At 39.8% G+C, this 25,251-nt stretch overlaps 1 protein-coding gene across 1 annotated transcript in view; it reads left to right on the forward strand.

The window, feature by feature from the left end:
• Positions 1-25,251, forward strand: part of FAM19A4 (family with sequence similarity 19 (chemokine (C-C motif)-like), member A4) — a 52,808-nt gene that overhangs the window by 22,192 nt on the left and 5,365 nt on the right. The window contains exon 3 of the mRNA XM_010573298.1: positions 20,232-20,387. Within this exon, the coding sequence (XP_010571600.1) occupies positions 20,232-20,387 (156 nt within the window). The remainder of the gene's footprint in view (positions 1-20,231; positions 20,388-25,251) is intronic.

Genomic DNA, 25,251 nt, shown 5'->3' on the forward strand with positions numbered 1-25,251 from the left:
TTGTCTTTTTAATCTTTACCTTGTAATTAGAGCTAAGAGAGGCTGGAAAGAGATGCCAGGCAAGTAAGCTCTTTTCCTTTAAAAGCTCTCCGGGCATATAACTGAGTCTTGGGAGAGCTTTAAAGGAAAGCAGTAATGAAAATCTTGCAGAAAAGGAAAAATAAGCCAACAAAATTAAGACTTAAGTGTGCTATTTTTATTCAGGACTGGGGGTAAAAAAGACTCTGATACCTCCTGGGTTTACTCTGATAGAACATCTGAATCACTAATTATTTTTAAACATTCTTTTTGTACGGATAAGCTTCCCTCTTTGTTTCTGCCCCACTGATTGCCCTTCTGCTGAGATTTTAGGTGTTTGAAGATGATGTTGATGTTACTTGGAGGTTTTGGAATAATTTTACCTCAGCTTTGTTTTAAAATCAGGGTGCTTTTTCACTGTGAGATCAGTAATTTTCATGAAGTTTTGTTTTTCTAAAAGGTAAAGCCCCAAAACACAACCCCCAACTTATTTAAATGCTGGAAATCGAATAGCTGTGGAATTTAGGCACCCAGATCTCAGAAAGTGTTTACAAATGTTACACCTTTCACTCAGGCAGAGCACTGAGTTAGAAACAAAGCACAGTCATGGTCATCCGTGTTTACAACCGCAGGTGATGGTGGTGGTGAGAGAGACTGAATGGTAAAGGGTTGAGGTGCCAGCGCTGGTCTCTTGAGAAGCTGAAATAACAGTGTTTATCATGCCTTTGGGGAGGATTCTGCAGTTTTAAGTCAGAAGAGCTTCAACAGTAGAGCAACGCAAAGCTGCGTTCATGCATGGATCTGCTGATAGGCTTGCTCTAGCACAGCAGATTCTTTGTTTCTAGGAAACGCATATGCAAAATTTCTATTATTTGTTCCCTTCTGAATGCATATAATGCCATTAGCGCAGTGAACTCCAAAGCCTTCCTTTTGCCAACTGATATCTGTCCCACGACTTCTGCTCTCAGTGGCTTTTCCCTTAGTCTTTAGCAACCTTTGTTGTATAAACACTAGTTTGTAGAATCAAAATGATGACTCTGAGCATTGCTCTGAAATAGTCAGAGACGTTGCAGAGCTAAACTGTAGTTTTTTGTTGGCACATCATACTGTGCATGAGACTTACAGTTTTGCATTCCATGTATGAGAAGGAACGTAGGACAGACAGGCAGGGGAGACAAGGAGGGAGTGTCACTCTTTATGTCAGTCACCAGCTGGAGCGCATGGAGCTCTCCCTGGGGATGGATGAGGAGCCAACCGAGAGCCTATGGGTCAGGATTAAAGGGAGGGCAGAGACAGGTGGGGGTCTCCTACAGGCCACCCGACCAGGAAGACTGAGCAGATGAGGCCCTTTATAGACAGATAGGAGCAGCCTTATGTTCACAAGCCCTGGTCCTCACGGGAGACTTCAACCACCCTGGTATCTGTTGGAGAGACAACACAGCAGGGCATAAACCATCCAGGAGGTTCCTGGAATGAATTGATGATAACTTCCTTCTCCAAGGGAAGGAGGAGCCAGCAAGGAGAGGTGCTATGCTAGACCTTGTTCTCACCAACAGGGAGGGGCTGGTGTGGAATGTGAAGCTCAAGGGTAGCCTTGGCTGCAGTGACCATGAAATGGTGAAGTTCAAGATCATTAGGGCAGCAAGGAGGGTGCACAGCAAGCTCGCTACCCTGGACTTCAGGAGAGCGGACTTTGGCCTCTTCAGGGATCTGCTTGGTAGAGTTCCATGGGATACAGCCCTGGAGTGAAGAGGGGCCCAAGAAAGCTGGTTAATATTCAAGGATCACCTCCTCCAACCTCAGGAGTGATGCATCCCAAAAAAGAGGAAATCGGGCAAAAACACCAGGAGGCCTTCATGGATGAACTAGTAGCTCCTGGACAAACTCAAGCACAAAAAGGAAGCCTACAGAGGGTGGAAGCAAGGACAGGTAGCCTGGGAGGAATACAGAGAAATTGTCTGAGCAGCCAGGGGTCAGGTTAGGAAGGCTAAAGCCCTGACAGAATTAAATCTGGCCAGGGACATCAAAGGCAACAAGAAAAGCTTCTGTAGGTATGTCAGTGATAAAAGGAAGACTAAGGACAATGTGGGCCTTCCCTCTGGAAGGAAGCAGGAGACCTGATTACCCAGGATATAGAGAAGGCTGAGCTACTCAATGACTTTTTTGCCTCAGTCTTCACTGGCAAGTGCTCCAGCCACACTGTCCAAGTCGCAGGGGTCAGTAATGGGACTGGTGTTGTTTAACATCTTTGCTGGTGATATGGACAGTAGGATTGAGTGCACCCTCAGCAATTTGCCGATGACACCAAGCTGTGTGGTGCGGTCGACAGACTGGAGGGAAGGGATGCCATCCAGAGGAACCTTGACAGGCTGGAGAGGTAAGCCCGTGTGAACCTCGTGAAGTTCAACAAGGCCAAGTGCAAGGTCCTGCACATGGGTCAGGGCAATCCCAAGTACAAATACAGGCTGGGTGATGAGTGGATTGAGAGCAGCCCTGCAGAGAAGGACTTGGGAGTATTAGTGGATGAAAAACTGAATATGAGCCAGCAATGCATGTTTGCAGCCCAGAAAGCCAATCACATCCTGGGCTGCATCAAGAGAAGTGTGGCCAGCAGGTTGAGGGAGGTGATTCTCCCCCTCTACTCTGCTCTTGTAAGACCCCACCTGGAGTACTGTGTTCAACTCCGGGGTCCCCTGCATGAGAAAGACATGGACCTGTTAGAGCGAGTCCAGAGGAGGGCTGCAAAAATAACCAGAGGGCTGGAGCACCTCTCCTATAAGGACAGGCTGAGAGAGTTGGGGTTGTTCAGCCTGGAGAAGAGAAGGCTCGGGGGAGACCTTATAGCGTACCTAAAGGGGGCCTACAGGAAAGATGGGGAGGGACTCTTTATCAGGGAGTGTAGTGATAGCACAAGGGGTAATGGTTTTAAACTGAGAGAGGGTAGATTTAGATTAGGTATAAGGAAGAAATTCTTCACTGTGAGGGTGGTGAGGCACTGGAACAGGTTTCCCAGAGAAGCTGTGGATGTCCCATCCCTGGAAGTGTTCGAGGCCAGGTTGGATGGGGCTTTGAGCAACCTGGTCTAGTGGAAGATGTCCCTGCCCATGGCAGGGGGGTTGGAACTAGGTGGTCTTTAAGGTCCCTTCCAACCCAAACCATTCTGTGATTCTATGATAGGCCTCATCTTGTGCTTGCATTCCTGAGTATAGATGAGAACAAATGTTTTTGAACAAGACTTCTTTTGATAAACCAGATACCCAGTTAAAAATGAAACTCAAGCCCTTTTTTACTTAAGCAAGACTAGCTTTTAGTCTTTCTAAGGAAGAGATGTCCAGGTGAATACACTGGGCCTTAGCTGGTATTGCTTAAAGCGGGATTATTCCACCCCCCTGTGGTGGGGCCATTGAATGGTTACTTTTCCCTAATTTATCTTTTTGATTGGATGTGGAAGATTGCAAAAGTGGTTTTCTCCCCCTATTGTTTAATAACTATCCTTTGGGTTTTTTGAAGTGGTTTGGGTTTTTTCATTGTTTTCAGTGGCTTAGTGAAGGCTGCTTTCTTCACTGTCTTAGCTGGAGGACAAGGCTGGAGATCAAAGTGATATCATCCATGGTCTGAAGAGACAGAAGGACAAATAACAGTTATGTTTCTGAGCTGAATGGTAAATGATGGGGATTTTTATATTTCTAAAACTGAGTTTTGGAAACTAGCAATATCCCTCATCATTGAAGGTGTTCTCAACTATGCGCCTAACTTACACGTATTAGTTTTTCCAGTGATGTTGACAAAGTCAATGGGCCTGACTTTTTTATTACCTGTGCCTTCTTGCAGTCACTGCCCTGGTATAAATGCTATCATTTGGACGTTAGCAAGCAGCTGTAAACCTCCATTCCTTATTGCTCCCTTGTAACTCTGTGCTATGATGCAGCTCAGCATGCAGATTTTTGAGTAAGGAGAGGCAATAGTTTTCAACATAAACAAGTCCGCTGGGTCACATTAACCTCCTTCAGTCTCTGTGTTAAATAATTAAAATAAACTAGGTAGTGTTTAACTATACGTATTTAGAGGCTTACTGGAGGAGCTTATTAGTTCAATATCCTAACACAGTGTTTTAAACCTTTCTGAGCTCCAGGATCCCTTATTAAATATTTAGCTCATATTGCTGAAAAAGTCAAGATTTGCTTTATTTTTTAGAGGCAATTGTTATTCTCAAAATTCTTTTAGTCTTTAAAATACTGGCCATCTATAAATTGTACTTTTCTCAAGTTGTCATTTCTTGCCACCAAGGAGTATTTTTCATTTGTACTGATCTTAATAGTAGCCCAAGAATTAGTATTTGCAGAAGGCTCTGCAATGCATCCTTGCTGTATTTGAGGTGTTTCTATAGAATACCTTTTTAAGGAATTCATTTGACAGCAGCTCCTTCGGATAGAAAGAAGACGTGTGTCGGCTGCTGCCTGTGGTTTGGAGACATCAATATTTCTTCTCTTCTGTTTCCAAAACTGTCAAAATGAAATTAGTTAATTGGCAAGTACTTTTGTGTAGTTGCTGTGAGATAGTAATTACTGGTGACAAGGACTGCTGGATGTGCACTAATATAGTACAGCAAAACCTAAAATTTGAAAATATAAGGCATTATCCTGCACTACTATTATGACTAGTCATTTTGCTGTAGTCTGACTTGCTATAGATTCAAACCTTCAAGTTCAAGGTCTTCTTGCCAGGAGAAGAAAGAATTTGCTTTGTACACAGCAGAGTTTTATAAGACTTGCCATACAGCTGAGCAAAGGCAGCTTAGTGGATTAAAATAGCATCAGTGATATCTCTTGTCTCTAGGGTAATGACTTATGAGCAAAGCAAAGACCTCCAGGAAGGGATTTTGTTTCTGTGGAGTCTCTATTAGATGATACTGTATAGTAAACAAATAACAAACTGTTTCACTGAGTCCATTCTCATTTTGCCTAATTGCCTGTCTTGGTTCAGTACTGGTGAAGATAAGACATAAGCCACATTGTATTTACTTTTACACCCAAGGACTGATTGCTTACTAAAAGACGCTAGACTATGTGTTTTTGTTTTCTCTCTGCCTGTAGCTGGAAACTGGTCACTCCTTGCTACAGGCTCTTCTTTAAAGATTTTAATTCAGCACTTTCTGTGTTGTTCTATGGTCTGAGGTGGCAGCTGAGAGAAGGACTCCCTGTTCAGCTTCAGTAAAAGCATCAACTTTGTAGTGTGAAGGTATCTGGGCAAGCCATTTACAGAATCCTGCAGACAAAGATGTTTTCCACTTCTAACAGTAAGCCTCCATATCTTGTCTGTGTGCCTTGAAACATAAACTATCTAATAATCTACCTCTATCCAAATGCTTAAAATTACTTAAAAGCTGACAAAGGATAATGTGTTGGATTGGCAGCATGTTGAATCTCTAATATAGGATCTATTCAACCCAGTAATTGCCATCCACCTCTCATCTGAAACTTACCTGTTCTTTAAGCAGTGAATCATGATCAGTCATAACACTGTTCTTGCTAATATTAGGAAGGATGTGTGAGAAATTCTTTTAAAGAAGGTAGTCCCAATTTTGACAAGACACTTCATCCACAAATATGTCTGTTCTTTCACTGTAGTATTTTCAGGCTTTATGGGGTCTAGATTAACAGACTTTTCCTCTTCTCTACTGGAATTTTTACTGAAATTTGATGTAAAAAGTTCATTTTAAAAAAAATCCCTCTCGTTTTAACTGACAGGAACATTAAAAGAAATAGAAATCTATTCCCTCTTACTGAATTTCAGTGTTTTTTTAAATAAAAATATATTACCAAAGTTCCTGATAAAATGTCAATTATATTAAATAAATAAAAAAGAAAAACTAGTTATGATTTTCAAGAGACTGCACTTTTTAATTTCAGAGTGTAAAATGCATTCCTGCAGGAGATAAATGATGCTGTTTTTTCTAGTCCATTGAAAGTAGCTGTCAAGTTTGTTGCCAAATAACATGTCTGATTTCATGTCTAATAGTTAGCAAAATTTAATGAGTACAAACTGAAAAATGGAATAGTTCTCAGTAGGAGGGTAGCTGAGTTCTTCTTTTGACACACCCCGTTGCTCATTTTATTGTAAAAGATACCTATAGGTGACCGTTCAGTGCTCTCAATGCCTAGCCTGTGTTAAAGAATGAATGTGAAGCCAGGGCACCTTGGAAACAAATCCACCCCAGCTCACAGTCAGAATAGATTTGAAGAGGAGGGAAAAAGGGCAGCCTTTGTAGCTAACAAGGGGGCATTGGTGATCTGAGATTTTTACTATTGATATTTAAGGTACTTGATATTTAAGGTACTTGTACCTAAAGCTCAGGAAGGGAGTGGAATTTATACTAAATACAGTGATTCCGTCCTTCAGGTGCCTAACTGTTGCAGTCAGTTTGGAAGCCATAATCAAAAACTTTTCTGAGTTTTTCTGCTAGGAATTGTCTGCCAGCTGGAATCACCAAATCACAGTGTGCTGTGGCCTGAGTGGGCTCTGTGAAGAGGCAACAGAGAAGTCCTTGTAAGAAGTATCACACTTCGAGTGTACCATCCCCAACCAATGCAGAACACATGGCTCAGGGACTCTGTGGATGTTGTCTTCCTTGGACCTGTCATGGTACTTGGGGGAATCACATTTGCCTACATCATTGTGATTGTTTGGTTGTTCAGGCTTTGTCCCCAAGATGTGTTAGAGTTAAAATAGTCCCTGAGGAAAAGGTGACGCTGAAATGTGTCATTTAGCCACCCCGTGTCTAGGAACTGTAAATGCTAGAACTGGATGTATGTTCTGGCGCTTCCCTGCTTTTTTAGTGAACCTTCATGGCAAATTTCCTTCAGTAAAAGTAGGATATTTTAAATGAAGTGTCAGATGTTTTTTAAAGGCCATATCTGAAGCTCTAAGTCACTCTGGTGCTGAGCCTTGTAAATCAACACTTTGTGTAACTTGGAGTTAGGGATACTCTATACATCACCAGATTAAATTCTGAATGTGTTGACTGTCAGCTCATTGGTCTAGCTTGCTATGTAGATTCGAGTTGGTGTGATTAAAGATAGATCATTATTTTTCAGCTTCTCAGAGCACAGGATGCTCGGAACTTGATAGTGGAGAACCTGCTTTTCTGTTTATAAGTGAAATCTTTTGGGGTTATGTTGTTGAAGACAGATACTTTCTCAGCTAAGGCCACTTCCAAACTGTACATATTTATGGTAACCTCAGGCCATCTGCCACCAATTTCAGAATGAATAAAAATATTCATCCTAGGTGCATCCTTCCTTATCACAGCCAGTGATTCACAGCAGAATGTATCTTTCGCTGTATTTTATTGTTTTAAACCCAATAACTATTTTATACTTATTCTAGAGTCTTTTAAGTATTCCTCCTCTTTTGCCTCTCCCTTAACCTTTGCCCAAAAATAAAAGGAAATTTTGCCTTAACTTCTGTACTGCCATTTTTATGTTCTCAGAAGCAACTTCTTCGACACCTCAGTTAAGATTTCCTTTTATTTTGTATGTAATACATGAGTAAAAAGTAAATGACTTGGTTAGAAGTATTTAAACAGGAAGCTTGCAGGCAATAAATCATATATAAAGTGACAAAAAGACTTTAGAAAAGCCATTTATTTGTCAGCATTTTTATGCTGAATAATGCCATGCCTGTTTCCTAACAATAAAATTTTGTAATATTTTTAAAGCAAACCTCAGATTTTTATTAATGCAGAAATGTAGGTATTTTTACACTACAAAATTCAGACTATTTCATTAAAGAAGTTACAGCATGGCAATCCAGGTGTGCGAATTATGTTCCTTAAATGTTCTGTTTGCCAAGGTAGAATTAAACTGGACTAGCCAGGACTGTCAGTGTGCTGGCAATTGAGTTCTTTTCATGGAAGTGTTAGTGCAGAAACAAATACGTTAATTAGATTGCTTAATCTCAAATGGTCAGGTTTGCATGCTCCAAAGGTGTATAGTCACTATGAAGAAAGTCTTGTAATTTTTTGTGCTCGAAAGAGGTACTTGTAAATAATTACAAGATGCAATCACATGAGAACAGGAAGCCTCAATGGATTAGTAATGAGATACAGAGCCTTTCACCTCAAGGTCGTTGTTTCTAATCCAGATCTGCTTGGTAGTGTTTGGAAGTGCCATCAGACAGGTGGTTAGTGTGAAATTAGTTGGAGACCTTAGGGTTGCTAGTAAGTACATATCCACCTAAGAAAAATGGCTGTGGCTGTGGTTTTCTTTCTGGCTGTCTCCTTCCCTCTTATCTAGCTAGGAGACAAAATTTCTGCTGTTTTCTTGTATTGAGCCAACTGGGTAAGATTAATGTGATTCTGGCCAGTTTCACTGCTGCTGAGAACTACCTGCTGGGCAGCGATGATGCTGTCAGACATAAGTCCTCTGGTGTGGGCACCGGAGGAATGTCAGCATAGGGAGGCAGTACAGTAGTTCATGTTTAAAGGGGAAGCTAGTCGAAGAACAGTGTGAGGGAGGCATGCCAACCACACACAGAGTCCTAGGAAGCTCTGAAAATAACAGGGGTTGAACAGGCATGGGTGGAAGAGAAGTCTTTTTCCATGGCCTATCCAGCCAGTGTGCAAGTGTGTTGTATAGACTATTAAGGAATTCACAGCTCATTATCAACAGTGGGACTAATGCAGTTGTCACTGACTCCTGCTGTTGTGATTCACTACAGATTAAACTGACCTTTTCTTGGGTTCTCGGGACCTTCAAGCAAGGGGTCTTGCAGAGGAATCTGCCTTTATGAAGCTGCTACTGCTCCGTAGAACAGTTATCACGAGCAATGCCTGTTGGTCCTTCCCACCCTGTTCCTGGTGGGACACTGAGTTAAAGGAAGTACCAGAAGGACACTATAAATAATCTAATGATGTCCGTGGATTTTCAAAGTTAGTTACCATTCTGACAATTTATCTTGCAAGCGAGGCAATGCATGTTTTGAGATCAAGAAAAGCCAACCACACTAGCAGAAACTGTTTTCTAATGAGTTAAAATCAACACAGTTTTTAAAGGTAAGAAAAATAAGCAGTGTAACTGTTGATTTGACTTTTTTTTTTTTTTTGAGCTATGATCAGATAAAACATTTTAGAAGTTTCCCCTTTGTAATGTGCACACTGCAAGAGGAAAAAGCCAACCATTGTAATTAGAGTACCATCTTTGTGGAAAGGTAGTGGAACTAATGACAACTGTACCAGGTCACCTTTAATCTTATTCAGACAGGGGAGATGGTGGAGCGTTGCTTTTAAAGTCAATGGCTCTTGGGGGAGTCTAACCAGCATTGTGTAAGTTAATGGCATGCCCTCTCCTGCCACCTATGGCTGCTCCATTATCCTTGAAAGCAGCCGTCAAATTTGCACAGCTTTAACAGGAACATCTGCTTCCCTCCCCTGGTTGTTTCCTTCACATCTGCAGTGGTTGTGACAGGGCACGTGCTCTTCTTCATTCACCCTCGTTGCTCTGACCTTTCCTGTGGCTCATTTTTTATGCTCTGCCTCCTTAATGACTATTCTAATTCATCTCTGCATTTACTGATCGTCTCATTAGGGCCAAGGGACAATTCACCAGGTGAGGAAGCCTGTTGTTTTCTGGTAAGAATAAAAGTTTGTCAAATCTGACAAGCTAGCTGGGATACTTTAGGAAGACAATTTCACTACATTGTTTCTGCAACTTGCTCAGTTGTGACAAGTGTTCCTGCTAAAAAGGGCAACCCCTCTCTTCTGTAGTGAATGAAGTATGTCTCCTTTTCTGTCTGTTCTGGGTTTTTTTTGGCCAAGATCTAGAAAGATATCCAAGTGTCTTCCTGCTATTTAAACATCTCCTTTCCATTGACTTCAAATAGATTTCATTGCCAACATAAGAACTGGGCATCTAAAAGCCCTTGGGAATTTGAGACTTCCCCTTCAATTCTACCTCCTTTGAGCCTCCAATCCAAATGCACTTTGTCAAGTGTCCTGGGACTAAGCCAGTGACTGCCTTGCTACATACAGGTGTAGGCAAGTGCTCTTATTGCAGCTGCTACATCTTAAAAGTAATGCGCTCAGTTATCGGGGAGCAAATTTCCACCTCATGGTAGAAAACCCCCTTCCAAATACAATAATCTACAGAAGTCAAGAGCCTTCTTAGTCCTTTGAGTGATGACAGTGAGGCTTGAATATGATTCAAGGATTAGACTGTCTGACTTTCTCCCAGAGTAGTAGTCTCTTTGTCAAAGCTAAGACATGGTGTGGAGGGAGGCTTTTGATGTTACTCTCCAGTTTGTTCCTGTTGCACAGGTTACAGGATACAGTAGCTTCTGTACCATTTTAAAGTTATATTTTAATTTTTTGCTTTAAGCTGAATGGCTTAATTAAAATGGAAAATCTACCTAATTGTTGTCAAGGATTGTCCATTTTAATAAGAATGGATGAAGGGTTGGGTTCTTGAGTGCTTGGAAAGGGATCTGTGGAACAGGAAAAGAATGTCTTAACCTCTAGTTCTTCCATTTCTCAGAAGGGTCTGTTAACACTCCATTTTTACTGATTCATATAGCTTTTTCATAGCAACTCACACTGTAAGCCTGGGTGAAATACCTTTATTGTTGATAGCTGCCAAATGAAAAAAAGCCAAATTTGGGTAGAACAACCAGTATACTGACTGCAAAAAGGCCTTTTGCTGCATAAGATCATAGGGTTAATAATATAAATAACATGGAGGAAATAATGTGAAAGATCAGCATAGGATGTGTGTTCTGGCAGCACCCATTTGTGCATGCACCTAGTTATTGAGCACAGATCTCCAGATTTGGCTCTCTGAACTGCACCTCTCTGAGATCTTGCGTTACAGCCTGCAACTAAAATGTGAAAATTTTAGATTTGCGCCTTTATTCTTGGGTAAAGAAGATTAAAAAGTGAAAGTTGAGAGGCTCAAGAGATCTGCAGAACCTTGAAAAGAAAAAGAAGTATTAATGGTGAAGCTTTGAAAAGGAGTCATGAGTATGAAATAGGAAATGTACAGACCCTCCCAAGTTCTGAATTCTGACTTTCTTTTTAATGATTATTTTATTGTTAGCAGTATAAGTCAGGGTCATGAGTTATAATATGGGCCTATGAGAATTGTTATCAGGTTCTGATTCTCATTTTATTTCATCGTGAGTGTATTTTATTGTTGTCTCTTTCACTGTTACAGTGTAGCATAAAATGGTGGGCACTCCACAGGGTTATTTTTTTCCATATAAGAAAAAAACCCATCATTCAATGATACTGACTAAAAAAAGTCTGTTGGCATTCTGGAAACCTCACTTATGCTTTGCACTTATGGATGTAATAGTTAAAATAGCTTAAGTTCAATTTGCTGTTCAGCCAGGTTGGGTACAGTCTGCACATGCTGAAACCATTTGAAAGTCCTCATGCCACTCAGAATTAAAAATGCATTTGTGCAATTTAGTTTTATGACCTGTTATTGCTTAACTGGCAGCTGGATCTTATACTTGGACTGCTGCGATGATTTCCTTGTCCATTCCATCGGAATAAACCCAAGATAACCATTACAGCTATATAAAACCTGATATAAAACGAGGCAAACTCTGAAAATAATTAATCAGTGGTGATCAAGACATAGGGGCTTTTCCAGGGATTAAAGACCAGCTGAGGAGTGGATGGCCTGGTGCCCAGTGCATTAACTGATCTGATTGCTTGTAACGTTCCTCAGAATTCCATTTGCCTGATTTGCCTATCGCATGAAAATTTCATCTCACTTCAGCAATGAAATGTATCATTCAAATTTGCAGTCTTACCCACTGGTCCTGTTTTTTTGCAAAAGGCAATTCTTCTAGTAGCAACAAATACTGCTACATGATTTTAATAAACACAAAGCAATTAATGGAAGGAGAGATTCACTGCCAAAGTCAGTCTTTTAAATTAAGACTGTCAAACAGGACAACCAGAAAAACTTTCATAAACCACACCATTTAATGACAACAGTTATGTCTAGATCTTTCTTGAGCAGATTCTTAGATGAGGGTTAACTAATGAATAATTATTCATTTGCCTACCTCTAACTGCCAAATTCAGGCACAGTCCTATTACTTTACAGTCCCATAAAAGTAATTTCATTTAAGGAGGGAAATGCACCTTTGCATTTAAAAAATAAAAACCAGAAAAGCAGAAGTTCTGTGTACCTTGTAAATTTGAACTGTTTCTAGTACTGAAATGGAACAGAGTACAAATTTCCTTGGTTGCCCTCCTCAGTTTTACCCTTTATACCTGGACATGAGAATAAAAATTCTGTTTTCACTTGAAATGAAGAAAATGCCTCTTTCTCAAACATCTACTTTGTTTTCTGGCAACTGCCGTTTACTTAATCTGCAGAGCCTAATGACTTAGATGACAATTGCTGTTTCATATTCTCTAAACAAATATCATTCTTGTCTGATGAATGACCCTGAACTGTGTTAAAAATACCTTTGGTATTTAGTATATTACAAATCTTTGTTTTACTTAGCTAAGCTCCAAATGGTCATTTGATATTTCAGGTGGTGGAGGAATGCTCAGAAGGGCACAAGGCCTAATCCTCAAAATTTATTTTGTTGCATACATGAGGCAGACTTAAGAGTTTTTCTTTCTTTTTTTTCCTTCTTAAAGTTTATGATAATATTAAAGGAACTTCTGGCATGCCATGGAAGTGAAGTAATAAGTTGTACAAGTACAGTTCTGAGTTTGGGTGTGGTGAGCAGCTGCAAATGACAGCAGGCTGCTGGGCACAGCGAGCTCACCTGGGCCCTGGTGCCTGCTAGGGCTGCATTAATGATACCTTGGTCAGGATGGCTTCTGCCACTGATGAAGAGTTAGTTATGGATGTGGACGGGATAGTCCTTCCCAATTTGCAGTCCCAGGTATGCTACTTTTGCTTTCCTATGGCAAGAATGACCCTGTTTTTAGAGGCCATCAGCCCTCACAATTGGGGTGGAAAATTTAATTTTTGCTTACAAACTGATGAATAACTGTAAGCCTGGTCTATACATGTGTATGTGTACCTGCTTTCTTCAGGCAAGCAGAAATCTCTCTAGGGAACTAGTTTCATTCTTTTTCCCTTTCTCTCATGATGAATTTGTGAAGGAAGGAACAAATGAGAGAAAAAGAGTGGTCCGCATGTAATAGCGAGAGTGAATGTTAATGGGACATGTGGGAAATACTTCTGTATTACAGAGCACAATGTTGCTCATTTGCTGCAAGTTATGATGGAAAACCAGATCTTTCCCTTGTATTTTCTTCTCTGCCTCACCTAAAATAACCACACAGTAGAAAGTTTCCTGCAGGAAATGATTAGCACCACTTTACTCCGAGGTACTTTATGAAGTTTTATGCTTATATTTCATTTGTACAAGTGATATGTGTGCTTGAACCAGGATGAACATTACTGCCTGGCTGAAAGGCAGTCCTTATTGATTAACATCAGCGTGGCACTCCAGCAGGTAGAGAGGCTCATGTTTTAATTTGTTTTTGCTTCCAGGTCACTCTTCATCCACCTTTCTTTTCATTTGCAGCAACTGTTCCCTCCTCCTTCCCCTATTTGCAGCACCTCCTTTGGTCTTGGCTGTTTTGATTTATCAACCACTCAGATTTAATGCTCCATTCCTTGGAGAAGTCTCAGTGCTTGTGTCTGATCTAAGGTCACCTATGCTACTTATTCCAGGGGACTTTAATCTCCATATGGATGTGACCTCTGACACGCGGCAAAGAATTCACTGTATTACATGATTCACTCCAGCTGTGTCAGCATGTTCCTCCACCTGCACTGAAAGGTTATGCTTTTGATTTCATTAACTTTTGGGGTCTCATTATCAGGGTTTGAGGTCACTCACCTTTTTTTCAAATACACATCTAGATCTCCTGTACCCCTAGGGTTCCTCTCAAATTGGTTGCTCGTTTTGAGAGTTGCTGTTTTCCTCAGGTTGTCACTTCTTGCCCAAAATAAGTTAAAGTGGTTCAGTGCTGGTTCCCTGGTTATCCAGTTAAAATGCTGATTGTGATTATGCACATGCCATACTACTGGTTTCCACAACTGATGAAGCACAAATGTCTTGATTGGAACAAAGGCTGTAACTTTATGGGCTGTGAGAAACTCTTCGGTTGGAAACCTGCACAATGTGTGAGCATCAACATCAATTCCTTCATCGGGGAGATCATTGTATCTTTGCTTGCTTGCTTTGTTACAGATGTTAGCATTAGTAATCACAATAGCACTATGTATTTGAGGAATGTGAGACTAATGGATAGCAAACTGGATTCCTTGCTCCCTTTTTTTTTTTTTCTGTGTGTGCTACATCTTACTTTGCCTGTTATGATGGGTGGGTGATTATGGGAAGATATTTCTTGTCTATTTATCCGTAGAGCAGTTGAACTGGCCTTTTGTGGCAGTTCTGTACCATCTCTGAACAGTCCCTTACTGCCAACAACTGAAAAGGTAAAACTTTACAAGTGAAACTGGACTGAATTGTATATGCAGAGACAATTTATGAGAAAGTATATATATAAATATTGTATATCCTTGAGGAAGGAGAGCATCTAAGTCAGGACCTTGACATGAGTGTGAAATTATTAAGAAAAAAATCCAGTGGCTGATGCAATGATAGTAGAGAAAAGCTCCACTGAAATTTTCAGCCTAGAAGATGGTGTGTTAATTTTACATTCCAAGTGACTTTTTGCTGCTTCTCTTGAGAAGAGGTGTCATCTTTAGAAAGAGCCCTTCTCCCCTTTCCCCCCAGAAAACACCCCTTGAGCTGAAGAGGTTCTCATAAATATGTTTGTTAAAAAAATGTGAAAAATAGAAAATGTTATTTCCTTTAATATATGTGTTTTTCTAAGAATATTTGCCTCTTGGTGTGTGCTTCTGTGTGTTCATATATTTGTAAGCAAAAGCCAGCATGAGATGAAGGCAGAGCAGATGATGAACCAGCACCAAGCTTTTTAGAGTGCTTTCCTCTTCCAAATAGCACCAGTGCTGACTTCTAAACTCATTTGTTTCTCTTACCGTTGTCTGCAATATTAGGTTCCACAGCCATTCATCTCCCTATTGACAGACATCCTCTTGCCCTTTAAATAAATGATGCAGTTGTTTTTGTGCAGACCAAGATTGCTGGTTTTGAGGCTTACTGAAGAATGTGCTGAGCTAGGGTCATGTTGTCCTACTGTCTAGATGTGCTCTTCTCCACAGTACTAGTTGCTTTCTTTGTCAAAGAGGGCAGCTTATGAAACAGTGATAAAAACTCCCTTTAAATGTGTCTTTTCCATATGTTTCTTAGCTAAGAAATTAGAAAAAAAGGAGGGTTATTCAGGATTTCTGATAAGAGCATGCTGCCTGCATGTATATTGCATTGAAAGAGTACTCCTTGGGAGTGATTAGAATTAGTCACGGAGATGAAATGGATGTGGACAGAATTGGCTAGCAACTTTCTGAAAGCCTTCCTCTTTCTTTGATATTTTCCTTGTAGTTTTGAAGTACATGACTGTGATGTTTGATATTTTATTAACAATAATTGTATTTCCCTCTTTTCATTTGAGGATTTCAAAGAGTTTTAGAAGCATTAATTGCATATCTGCCCCCTGACTTCTATGAAGAAAGTGAAAATATGGTCTTGTCAAATATGTTAGTTGAAAAAATGTATTAAACTGAGAATAAACAGTTCAGTGGTGATTATTCAGTCAACTCTACTCACAACACTTGTGCTGGCTTGTAATGTGGAAGCCTAATAACTTCCTAGTTTGTACCCTCTTGGTCTTCAGAGATGATGACCGCCATCTCTGAAAACTGTGAAGGCTGCGTAGCAGCTCTACACAGTCTACCATCTTCTGGGCTGGAAAGCCCACAGATAACAAAGAAATGGTCACAGAGCCTTCGTGTGGACAGTCCTTGAGGTTATTAGGAGGCATTCTGGACATGGGCACCTGAAGGCTTTTATTATCCATAGGTATCTTGTTATGAAAGGCAGCAAAATTCATAGCAGGGAGTGTTGTGGAGGTTGCTTCCAATAGTGAGCCCTATCCTGTTATGTCTGTGCCCTGTATAGAGAGCTAGGGAAAGTGTCCTTAGTGAACTTGAATAATGTTGGTATTTCTAGGGAAGCTAAGCTGTAAATAAATTGGGATATGGAGAGCAACACGTGCCAAACTTCTGATCAGAGGTAACCCACAGCACCATAGTTTTCAACATTCATCCTCTGTCCTCCACAGTGCCTGGCTGGCAGACATCCCCACTTCGGTATGCAGAAGGTGTTCTACAACAGCAACCTTTCTCTGGTCCTGTTGCTGATAAAATGTATCTCTCCTTAGAGAGTTTTCTTATTTAAATGTGAAAATGTAACTGAATTTCAACTGCAAATATTGACAGCCCTTAAGTTGCAGATCTGAATAGGTTTACAGGTGAAGAGGTATGAATTTATGGGCTTTTTATAAGTGAGCCCAAAGGGGCTTTGCTCTCCACAGCCTGGCTTTCTCCCTATCTCCTATTGCAGTTCTCCCTGAAATGGCTTTCATGATGTGTCTGGCGTAGAATTCACTTACTGTGATCTTCACACTTTAAAAATTCTTCAGTCCCTGCTCCTGTAATGTCTTGGCTTCCTGAGAATCCATTGATTATAAAATATTTTAAGGCTGTTCTTGTTTTTTATGTCATTATGCTCTCCACTGTACCTTAAATGTTCTTTATACCCGAGATGAAGGTTTATCTAGTGCAAGATGGAGATTAAAATATGCTGGATAGTATTCTTATATTCTTTCTTTTTGCTGCCTTTGGGCACCTGAATGTAGATACAACAGGTTTCAGTAGGTCTAGGCAGAGAATGGACTGAGTTGATGGTTAGTTTTAAAGATACTCTGTGAGTTTTCTTATATCTGAAAGCCAGTCTGCAAACTGAGTGCTTCTTCTCTAGATTGCTGAACACTGACAAAAAGGGGACAGAAAGTTAGCATGTTAACACTTAGCATTTGTTCAGCACCTGTTCACAGATGTGTCTGAATATTAAGAAGAAATGCATATGGTGTTCAACAGAATAAAAAGTGTTAAGATGTGTGTGAACAAGCAGGAGGAAATATAGATGTGAACACGTAGGAGGGGAAAGACTATTACAAGGGCAATCCAATTAATGCAAATGATGCATGCAGATGTCTCTGGCTTTTTAGTACCTTTCACTGTTATACTCCATAAGAGCTGCGTGCTAGGTACGAGGGAGGAGAACGCTGTCTTCCTTTGCATAGCAGCAGTACTTTCAAACCTGAGCATCCTACCCCTGCCAGCAGATGAAGAGGGGACACCTTCTCTTACCTGCTTGTGTAGCTGTGAAGCATGAATAAGTGTTCAGTAAAATAGCTACTAAACAAAAGGATGCATTCATGAGGTAACTCAATTTTGCCTTCTGCAAACATCTGTGTACCTGTTGACTCCTGGCACTTCAGAGAAGCACTGTCGCTGCTTAAAAATTCAAACAAGATAATTGAAATTGACCCCCAGGTTTTTTTTGGCTGTATGCTCAGGGCCAACCTGTTTGATTTATTTTGGTATTGACTTAACAGGACTGTTCACCTAAAGGAAGCAGAATTTGAGCTTGAAAATAGACATTCTTTCAGCTACATATTGATTGTTGGGGCTGGATCTAGTCCATCCTTATGATGTACCTTCTGAAAAAATGGCTTCTACTCTTATCTTGGCATCTGATATCTGGTGAATAATGACTTTAATTAGAAAGAAGACCTGGCTGCTTGGTCTTTCAGATGAGATACATGGCAAACTCAAGTATGTGGCCTGAGCCGTTCCAAATTTTTGCTTTTTCTTCCCTCCCTTATAAAATTTCCCTCTCAAGAGGCAGTCCAGACTGTGACCTTGCTCTCCTGAAGTCAATAGAAATTTTGTTGTCGACTCCAGCGAATGCAGGACCATCACTGTAAGCACTGTGGGAAACCACGGACATTTTCCTTGTTTACTCCAACGAGTTCTGACTCAGGCTGTAAATCTAATAAATAAATAAATATATTCACTTAAATTAACAACCTCATTTTACAAAATCTTTTCTGTCAGAACCCCTGGCCATCTGCTTATTATCTCTATACATTGTCATGTTAGGTGTTTTGTAGAACAATATTTTGGAATGAAGTGGTGTAGGCAATTAAATTTCTCTATTTGTATTGTTATTTTCCATATTAACTTACAGAGAAGCTACTGTCCTACAAGCTGGTAGCTGTTTTCATTTTTTTTTCGTGTTTATTATGATATAGGTATTAGGTACTTGCATGAAAATTCACAGTCTGCCAATAAACTTATTACAGCAGCTATGTAAGATGCTTCTATGCTGTCTTCAACAGTTTTCCAACTTTCTGTAAAATACCTTATGCATTTTTCTGCTGTAGCATATTTTGCTTAAAAGTACAGTGTAGCTTTTTCCCCTGCAAAAAACCTGAAAAAATCTCTGTATATATAATTTCTTTTTACATGTTGAGTACACAAATAGAAGACTAGATTTCCTTTCCAGGATTGCATATACATAGTTTCTTGTCCATTGAGGTTGTTGTGAATACAAATTTGGCAACAAAAGTCAGGCAGCCCTTTAGCTGTGCTTGAAATACTTGTGAAACCAAAACATACACAGCAAAGGAACATTGACAAGCCAACCTTTAAAAAAGTTATTCACATATATATATTTGAATGCTCTCCTTTTTTTTTGGAACCCCCCTTAGAAGCCTAAATTGCATTGCTAAATCTTTTCAAGGTTAAGATTCCCCACTTAATTAACTCATAAAAATTTCTGGGCCAAAAGTACAGTGATCTTAATCACTCAATAAGATTTCATCTATAAGGATGTAAGCTTGGCCATATTGCATCAGACCAAGGTGTTCTCTATCTCAAAATCCTGTGTCTGGTATTAGTAACAGATACTGTAAAAAAAAAAATCAAAACAAAACAGGGCAAGCATGGAGTGAGTAGGAAACAGGACAATCCTCCAGGCTTGCCACTTGGAGGATTGTCTGCTTCTGAAGAGGGCTCTCCCTTTCACCTTCCTTTCTTTAGTCTGCTGTGCCTTTGATACTACCTACACCAATCTGTACTGTAGTCTCTTTTGTATAAGGAGCCTGTACTGCTTTGAGGGTGAATATTTTTATTATTCTCAGCGTTGTCCCTCTGTCAAGCTCACTTATTAAAAAACTCACCCTGTTCTGTAGTGCTGTTAATTTACAAGGTGCTTTACAAACACAGATAAGAGCCATCCAAGGCTCTACTCTAAATAAGACGAGACAAATGCAAGATGAAGCACTTGAAGGCTGTTCAGGGAAGTGAGGGCATGGAAATGACTTATGCAAAGAGGAGAGGGGTTTTGTGAGGTGGGGTTTCAAAGAAAGGGTTTTAAGCAGGGCAGAGTGTAAGTTTGGTAGTGGAGGAAAATGGTCAGGTGAAAGGAGCAGTGGAGCTAAGATGTGAAGGCAGGAGCAAGGAAAGGAGAGGAAGGGAAAAATAAACTCAGAATAGGGGACAGTGAACTGTGAGGAAAGAAATAGGATAGAATATTTATGACAGGTTTCTTCAAAATAGTCTGTGAGGGAACTTGAGAAATCCATATAGTTGCTTGGGTTTGTTTTTTTTTGTTTGTTTTGGTTTTTTTTTTTTGACAACACTTGACTATCTATGACAGCTTTTCAGCCTACCTTGTTCTTAGCCTACTTGCAATGATAGGCATAGCAAGCAGTGTTCAAATTTTTTTATATGAGAAGGTTTCCCTACTATTTAAGATAAGTCTCCCTTGTATTAAGTATTATCCTGTCCATTGTGTCCATTTATGAAGGGAAAGAATTAAGTATAAAACCTAATGCAAGATAGGAAGCCAAAGGAAGGAGGAGTGTGCTGTGTCTCTGCATGTCTTCTTGTCTAATCCATCTAACTGACTACTCCAATCTCCTTTCCCTATGGCTTTGTAAGGGCCAGGAAAGATAGACTGAAAAATTGACTTGTTATGATGAATTAATCTTTATTAGTAAGAATAGGATAAACTCAGGGAATAAGCCAGATCCTACAAGATGCTTTACCCTTTCTTCTTCCTGGGATTTAAACTGGTGTTCGAGAGATTCAGTATCTTGTAGGACTGTACGAACTGTCCTTTTCTTCATGCACTGATGTTTTGTTTTGCTCTCCATCACTTATCTCTGCAATTATTAGGCCAGCACCAAGTCAAGCAAGGGACATGCGAAGTTGTGGCAGTGCATCGTTGCTGCAATAAGAACCGGATTGAAGAACGATCGCAAACAGTCAAGTGTTCCTGCTTCCCAGGGCAGGTGGCTGGTACGACAAGGGCTCAGCCCTCATGCGTGGAAGGTAAGCAGTCTCCCGCTCACTCATGGTTCATTAAGATTGTTTAAGAAGTTCAGTCTCCTTGATTGTTTGACTTCCCACTGCCTCAAAAGCATAATCCTTCCTTTTGTTAATTTTGGAAACATCTCTGTGCATTGATGATAATGAGTGTGCATAAATCTGGGTGTAATTAATCCTCTTAATATATGTACCCGTCCATTTCATGTCTGTGCCAATAAAACTTCTTAATTTTTTTCATACAAGAATTCTCCTTTAAAACTAGTCTGAAAACAGCGTAAGCCAAGAAATTCAAGCTTATGATATTAACTCTTCCAATTGTCTTTAGACTTAGTAGCTTGGCTAAAAATTCACTGGATAATAAATGCAGCCCTGAGACTGGGCATACAGATAGTGTTGGGGCATCTGATTTTGAGAGCTGTTCTCTAGATGAATGCTTCACCGTTTTATGTGCCTAATGGGCTCTTATGCTGGACACCAGTGCTACAATGATGCCTCATGTCTATTCGGTTTCATGTGTTGTAACCCCAAATACATTAGAGTTTGGAGAGCAGAGCGAGCGTACTGCTGCACAGGGCACAGTGTCTGAGCTAGGACACCTACCTGATGAAGGAAAAATGTGGTACAGTTGCCTTAGTCCATCACCTTCCTAGGTAGATGTTGAAATCCTCACAGAGCTCAAAGTTGCCATCCTTATGCTTTTAGCAGTATAACTCATTTGAAATTAAGATTTTAGCTTTAGTGTATATAATCAATTTACCTTGATTGTAATGTTGACCAGGCATTCTGAGGCTATATAAAACTTGCCTCACTGAGGTTCACTCTGCACCTCACCCCCCCATTTTCCTCTCTGGCTCACTGGCAGTTCAGAAACTGTGCGTTAACCTTCTTCCTTTTCCACCAGCAGAGTCTATTCCCTGGAGAGGCTGCTGCTCTTGTTAACTTAGTAAACAGTTACTCCAAGACAGACTTTTTTCCTAGAAAAAGTCTAATAGTTACCAGAACTCCCATTGCATTAATTCATAAGCAAGACCCTTCTGTTTTCATTCTTTTTCATACAAAATTGCAACCATTTAAAGTTAAATATAAAACAAAAGGTTCAAAATCCAATTTTTAACCTAACATTCAGAGCTATTTAGTTTTAAACATAAAACTAAATACCTGCAATGTCTGATTTTTTTAACCTATTATCTGCTTTGAGAATCTCTTATTTAAGAAAGAGAAAGTAGGTTTGTGATTGTTTGTTTTTTTTTTTCCTTTTAGATGCTTAGTCTTTTCATGCCTTGTAATTCAGGAACACCATCAACTTTAACTGTGCAATTTGTTAAGTAGTTTTCCTGTCAAATCAGAAGTACCTTCTGTATTTTTAGGTGACACGACAAACAGCAGAAATACTGTTACATACAACAGATAATAAAAGTCAGGCATTGTTTTAAACTTGCTTAAGGATTGCAAAGGTGACACTGTCATTGTATGATAGAAAGATATAAATGCACAATACTATAGAAGCTTAATTCAGTCAATGCAAAGAGTTGCTTGTCGTGGTTTAACCCCAGCCAGCAACTTGGCACCACACAGACGCTCTCTCGCTCCACCCGCGGTGGGATGGGGAAGAGAACTGGAGGAGTAAAAATGAGAAAACTCTTGGGCTGAGATAAGGATAGTTTAATAGGTAAAGCAAAAGCCATGCACGCAAGCAAAGCAAACCAAGGAATTCATTCACTACTTCCCATTGTCAGGCAGATGTTCAGCCATCTCCAGGAAAGCAGGGCTCCATCACACCTAACAGTGACTTGGGAAGACAAATGCCATCACTCCGAACATCCCCCGCTTCCTTCTTCTTCCCCCCAGCTTTACATGCTGAGCATGACGCCATATGGTCTGGAATATCCCTTGGGTCAGTTGAGGTCAGCTGTCCCAGCTGTGTCCCCTCCCAACTTCTTGTGCACCCCCAGCCCGCTCGCTAGCGGGGTTGTGGGAGAAGCAGAAAAGGCCTTGAGTCTGTGTAAGCACTGCTCAGCAATAACTAAAACATCCCCGTATTATCAACACTGTTTCCAGCACAAATCCAGAATGTAGCCCCATACGAGCTACTATGAAGAAAATTAACTCTTTCCCAGCCAAAACCAATACATTGCTGAAAGAATTTAGTAGCTGTTTTTTCTTCAAGTATAGTTGAAATTAAATATGACAAACTATGATGAATGTAAGATTTTTCCACTTTCTAAAGTGGAAGCCTTTGAATCCCCTTACCCCTTAAGGTAATGCTTTAGCATGCTTCGCTTATTTTTGCAAGCGTCTGGGACTACAGTCAGTTGCTGTAGCATGGAAACTATAACTATCTTTCCTTAGCCTCAGGATTAGATGTGTTTTCTCCCACTCTATACATATCCTTTAGTAGGCTTCTACACCGTGGAAGCCAGAAACAGTGTGTCTTGAATTTGCATATTTCAGTCTGATACAGCCATTTCATTTTCTTTTTTACTGAATGCAGAGCTGTTTAATTTGCCTATATTTTGCCCTGAGCTTAAGGGGAAGGACATGCCCAAAGCACAGAGTTACTTTTCTAACCAAAAGAAAAAAATTTATAGAGCAATTGGCTTGTAGTAGTCTTTTAAAGTATTTTCCTTGAACTCCAGACCTTATCCAGTAGTAGTGATCATTTACATCAGGGCAGCAATTGCCTTTGTGCTGTTGATCATGCATGGCATGCACATTGTGCTTGGTACCTGCAGTTCCTACCTCCAATCATAGAATCATAGAATATCTCAAGTTGGAAGGGACCCATAAGGATCATAGAATTCAACTCCCTACTCCTCACAGAACTACTTAAAACTAAATCATACGACTAAGAGTGTCATCCACATGCTCCTTGAACTCTGACAGCCTTGGTGCTGTGACCACTTCCCTGGGGAGCCTGTTCCAGTGACTGAACTCCCTCAAATTACTTATGTGCTAAAATGTGTTTGGACAAAATAAGAAAACAATGTAGTTCACATTCATTGAGTATGTGTCCAGAAAGTACCACCCAGCTGTTGTGTGAGGCTACACGATTTTTAATCATACACAGAGAGATGCTTTTACCTATTGGAATTCTCAGTAAAAGTAGCTTAATGCTTAGTAGTTTTTATAGCAGATATGATTAAGTATGTTTTATTTGGATTTAGAAAATATGTTCTGTTTGGATTTTAGCCTCTTTACATATACTCAAAAGGAAAATAACTCTGCAAGTCATATTGGAAAACAATAGTAAATAGGGTGAAATCAGTCTTTCTTATGTCCACATTGCCTGTGAACTTTTCAGGGTTTGTGTGTTTCAGCTGTTCTTGGTCAGGACCAAAAAGACCATTGGAGTAAATGGGATCATATTTAATGTTCTATGCAGAGTAGCAGCCTTTATATAAAGCTATTGGAATGTAATTATGTTTTCTTGAACAAACAAATGGATGATTATATAATTAAATAATTACAATTAACTTTGTCAAGATCTGCATGATGATTTTACAGAAGTCTGTTTCTTCTTGCTATTTTTAAATTGAAGGTCTGATTTCTCTTTTAGTGTTGACAACCCAGGAAGCAAGGAGTTTGATTCTAGCTTTCCTGTAGGTCAGACAAGCATATCTACATGGTCATAGATTGTAGATGTTCCATGAGAAATTAAGACTACAGCAAGAAATAGATTTTCACAGAATGTGGAAGACTGCAAAGGTCTGGGACTTTAGCAAAGTCTAGACAAACTGTACTTACTTTTCTGTTCTGGACTCAAACTTGGCACTTGAGCAGCTTTCTGCTATAACCTATTTGGATTTTTTTTTTTTAAATTAAAAATTAAAGTTAAAATAAGTCTTTCTTATTTGAAATTTATACATCTGGTCTTAGTATTTTACAGGTTTTTAATTTAGTTGGGTATTTTTCCTTAGTTTTCTCAGTCTTGCAGCATATGGGTTTCATGACCTAGATCCCACTGGGTTTGAGTGACAGCTTGTTTGTTAATTTGGGTGGGGGTAGAGCCTAGTTCATCAGACAGAGCTCCTTGCTGATGAGTATTGGGCATTGTGCACTTTTGTATATATGGGCCATGAAATAGGCTTATAAAGCCCATCATCATGTTTTTTAGGATACAGTCGTACACCAGCTGGATATTTACATTTTGAAATAGGTTGACAGATGCTAAAGAATTTTACACAAGGTCAGTTTTAAAGCAGCATTTTATTGGAGCAGCACTATATGTTAAGGCTAAGCCCTGCTCAAAGAGGTAGTGAATATGTGTACCAATATTCACAGCTACCAAAATTTCGGGAAGGCCCCCTGTTTGAGCCAAGTCAGAATGGCTGTTTGCGTGATTACTTTCAGGCATACACCTACACATAGAAGTGACATTTTTTTCTCATGGTATGTGCTAAGGAGGAGACTAAGTACTTGTGTTACAGAAGAAATGATAGATATCCAGGTGAGTTCCAAGGAAATGGTGTTGAAGTGGTGCAGAAAGGAAAGTAAAAGCTAGTTAAATTTAGAAAATACATAAAGTGAAAGTCTCAAGTGCCTTGATTGCTACAAAACAGTCCTTTTCCATGTTCTACAGTAATACTGTGTTGTGGGGCCTAAATGACATTTATAGAGTGCTTTGTATTTCTACAGTGTCTTTCATCTCAGAAACTTTAAATATTGGTAGTAGAAGTCAAAGTACTTCATTTAAAAAGAAGGATATGAAGGTGAAAATCAATGTTTGTTATAGACTGAGATCTTCCTAGCATTTTTACAAGCACAGTAAAGTCACGTGTCATAGCCTGGATAAGAGTACAGGGCAAGAACTCTTTGGATCAGGATATTTTTTATCCTTTGCCCGTGATAAAGCACTTACTTACTTAGA

Source organism: Haliaeetus leucocephalus, unplaced genomic scaffold, assembly GCF_000737465.1.
Source record: "Haliaeetus leucocephalus isolate CR32 unplaced genomic scaffold, Haliaeetus_leucocephalus-4.0 Scaffold2, whole genome shotgun sequence".
NCBI classification, from domain to species: Eukaryota; Metazoa; Chordata; class Aves; order Accipitriformes; family Accipitridae; genus Haliaeetus; species Haliaeetus leucocephalus.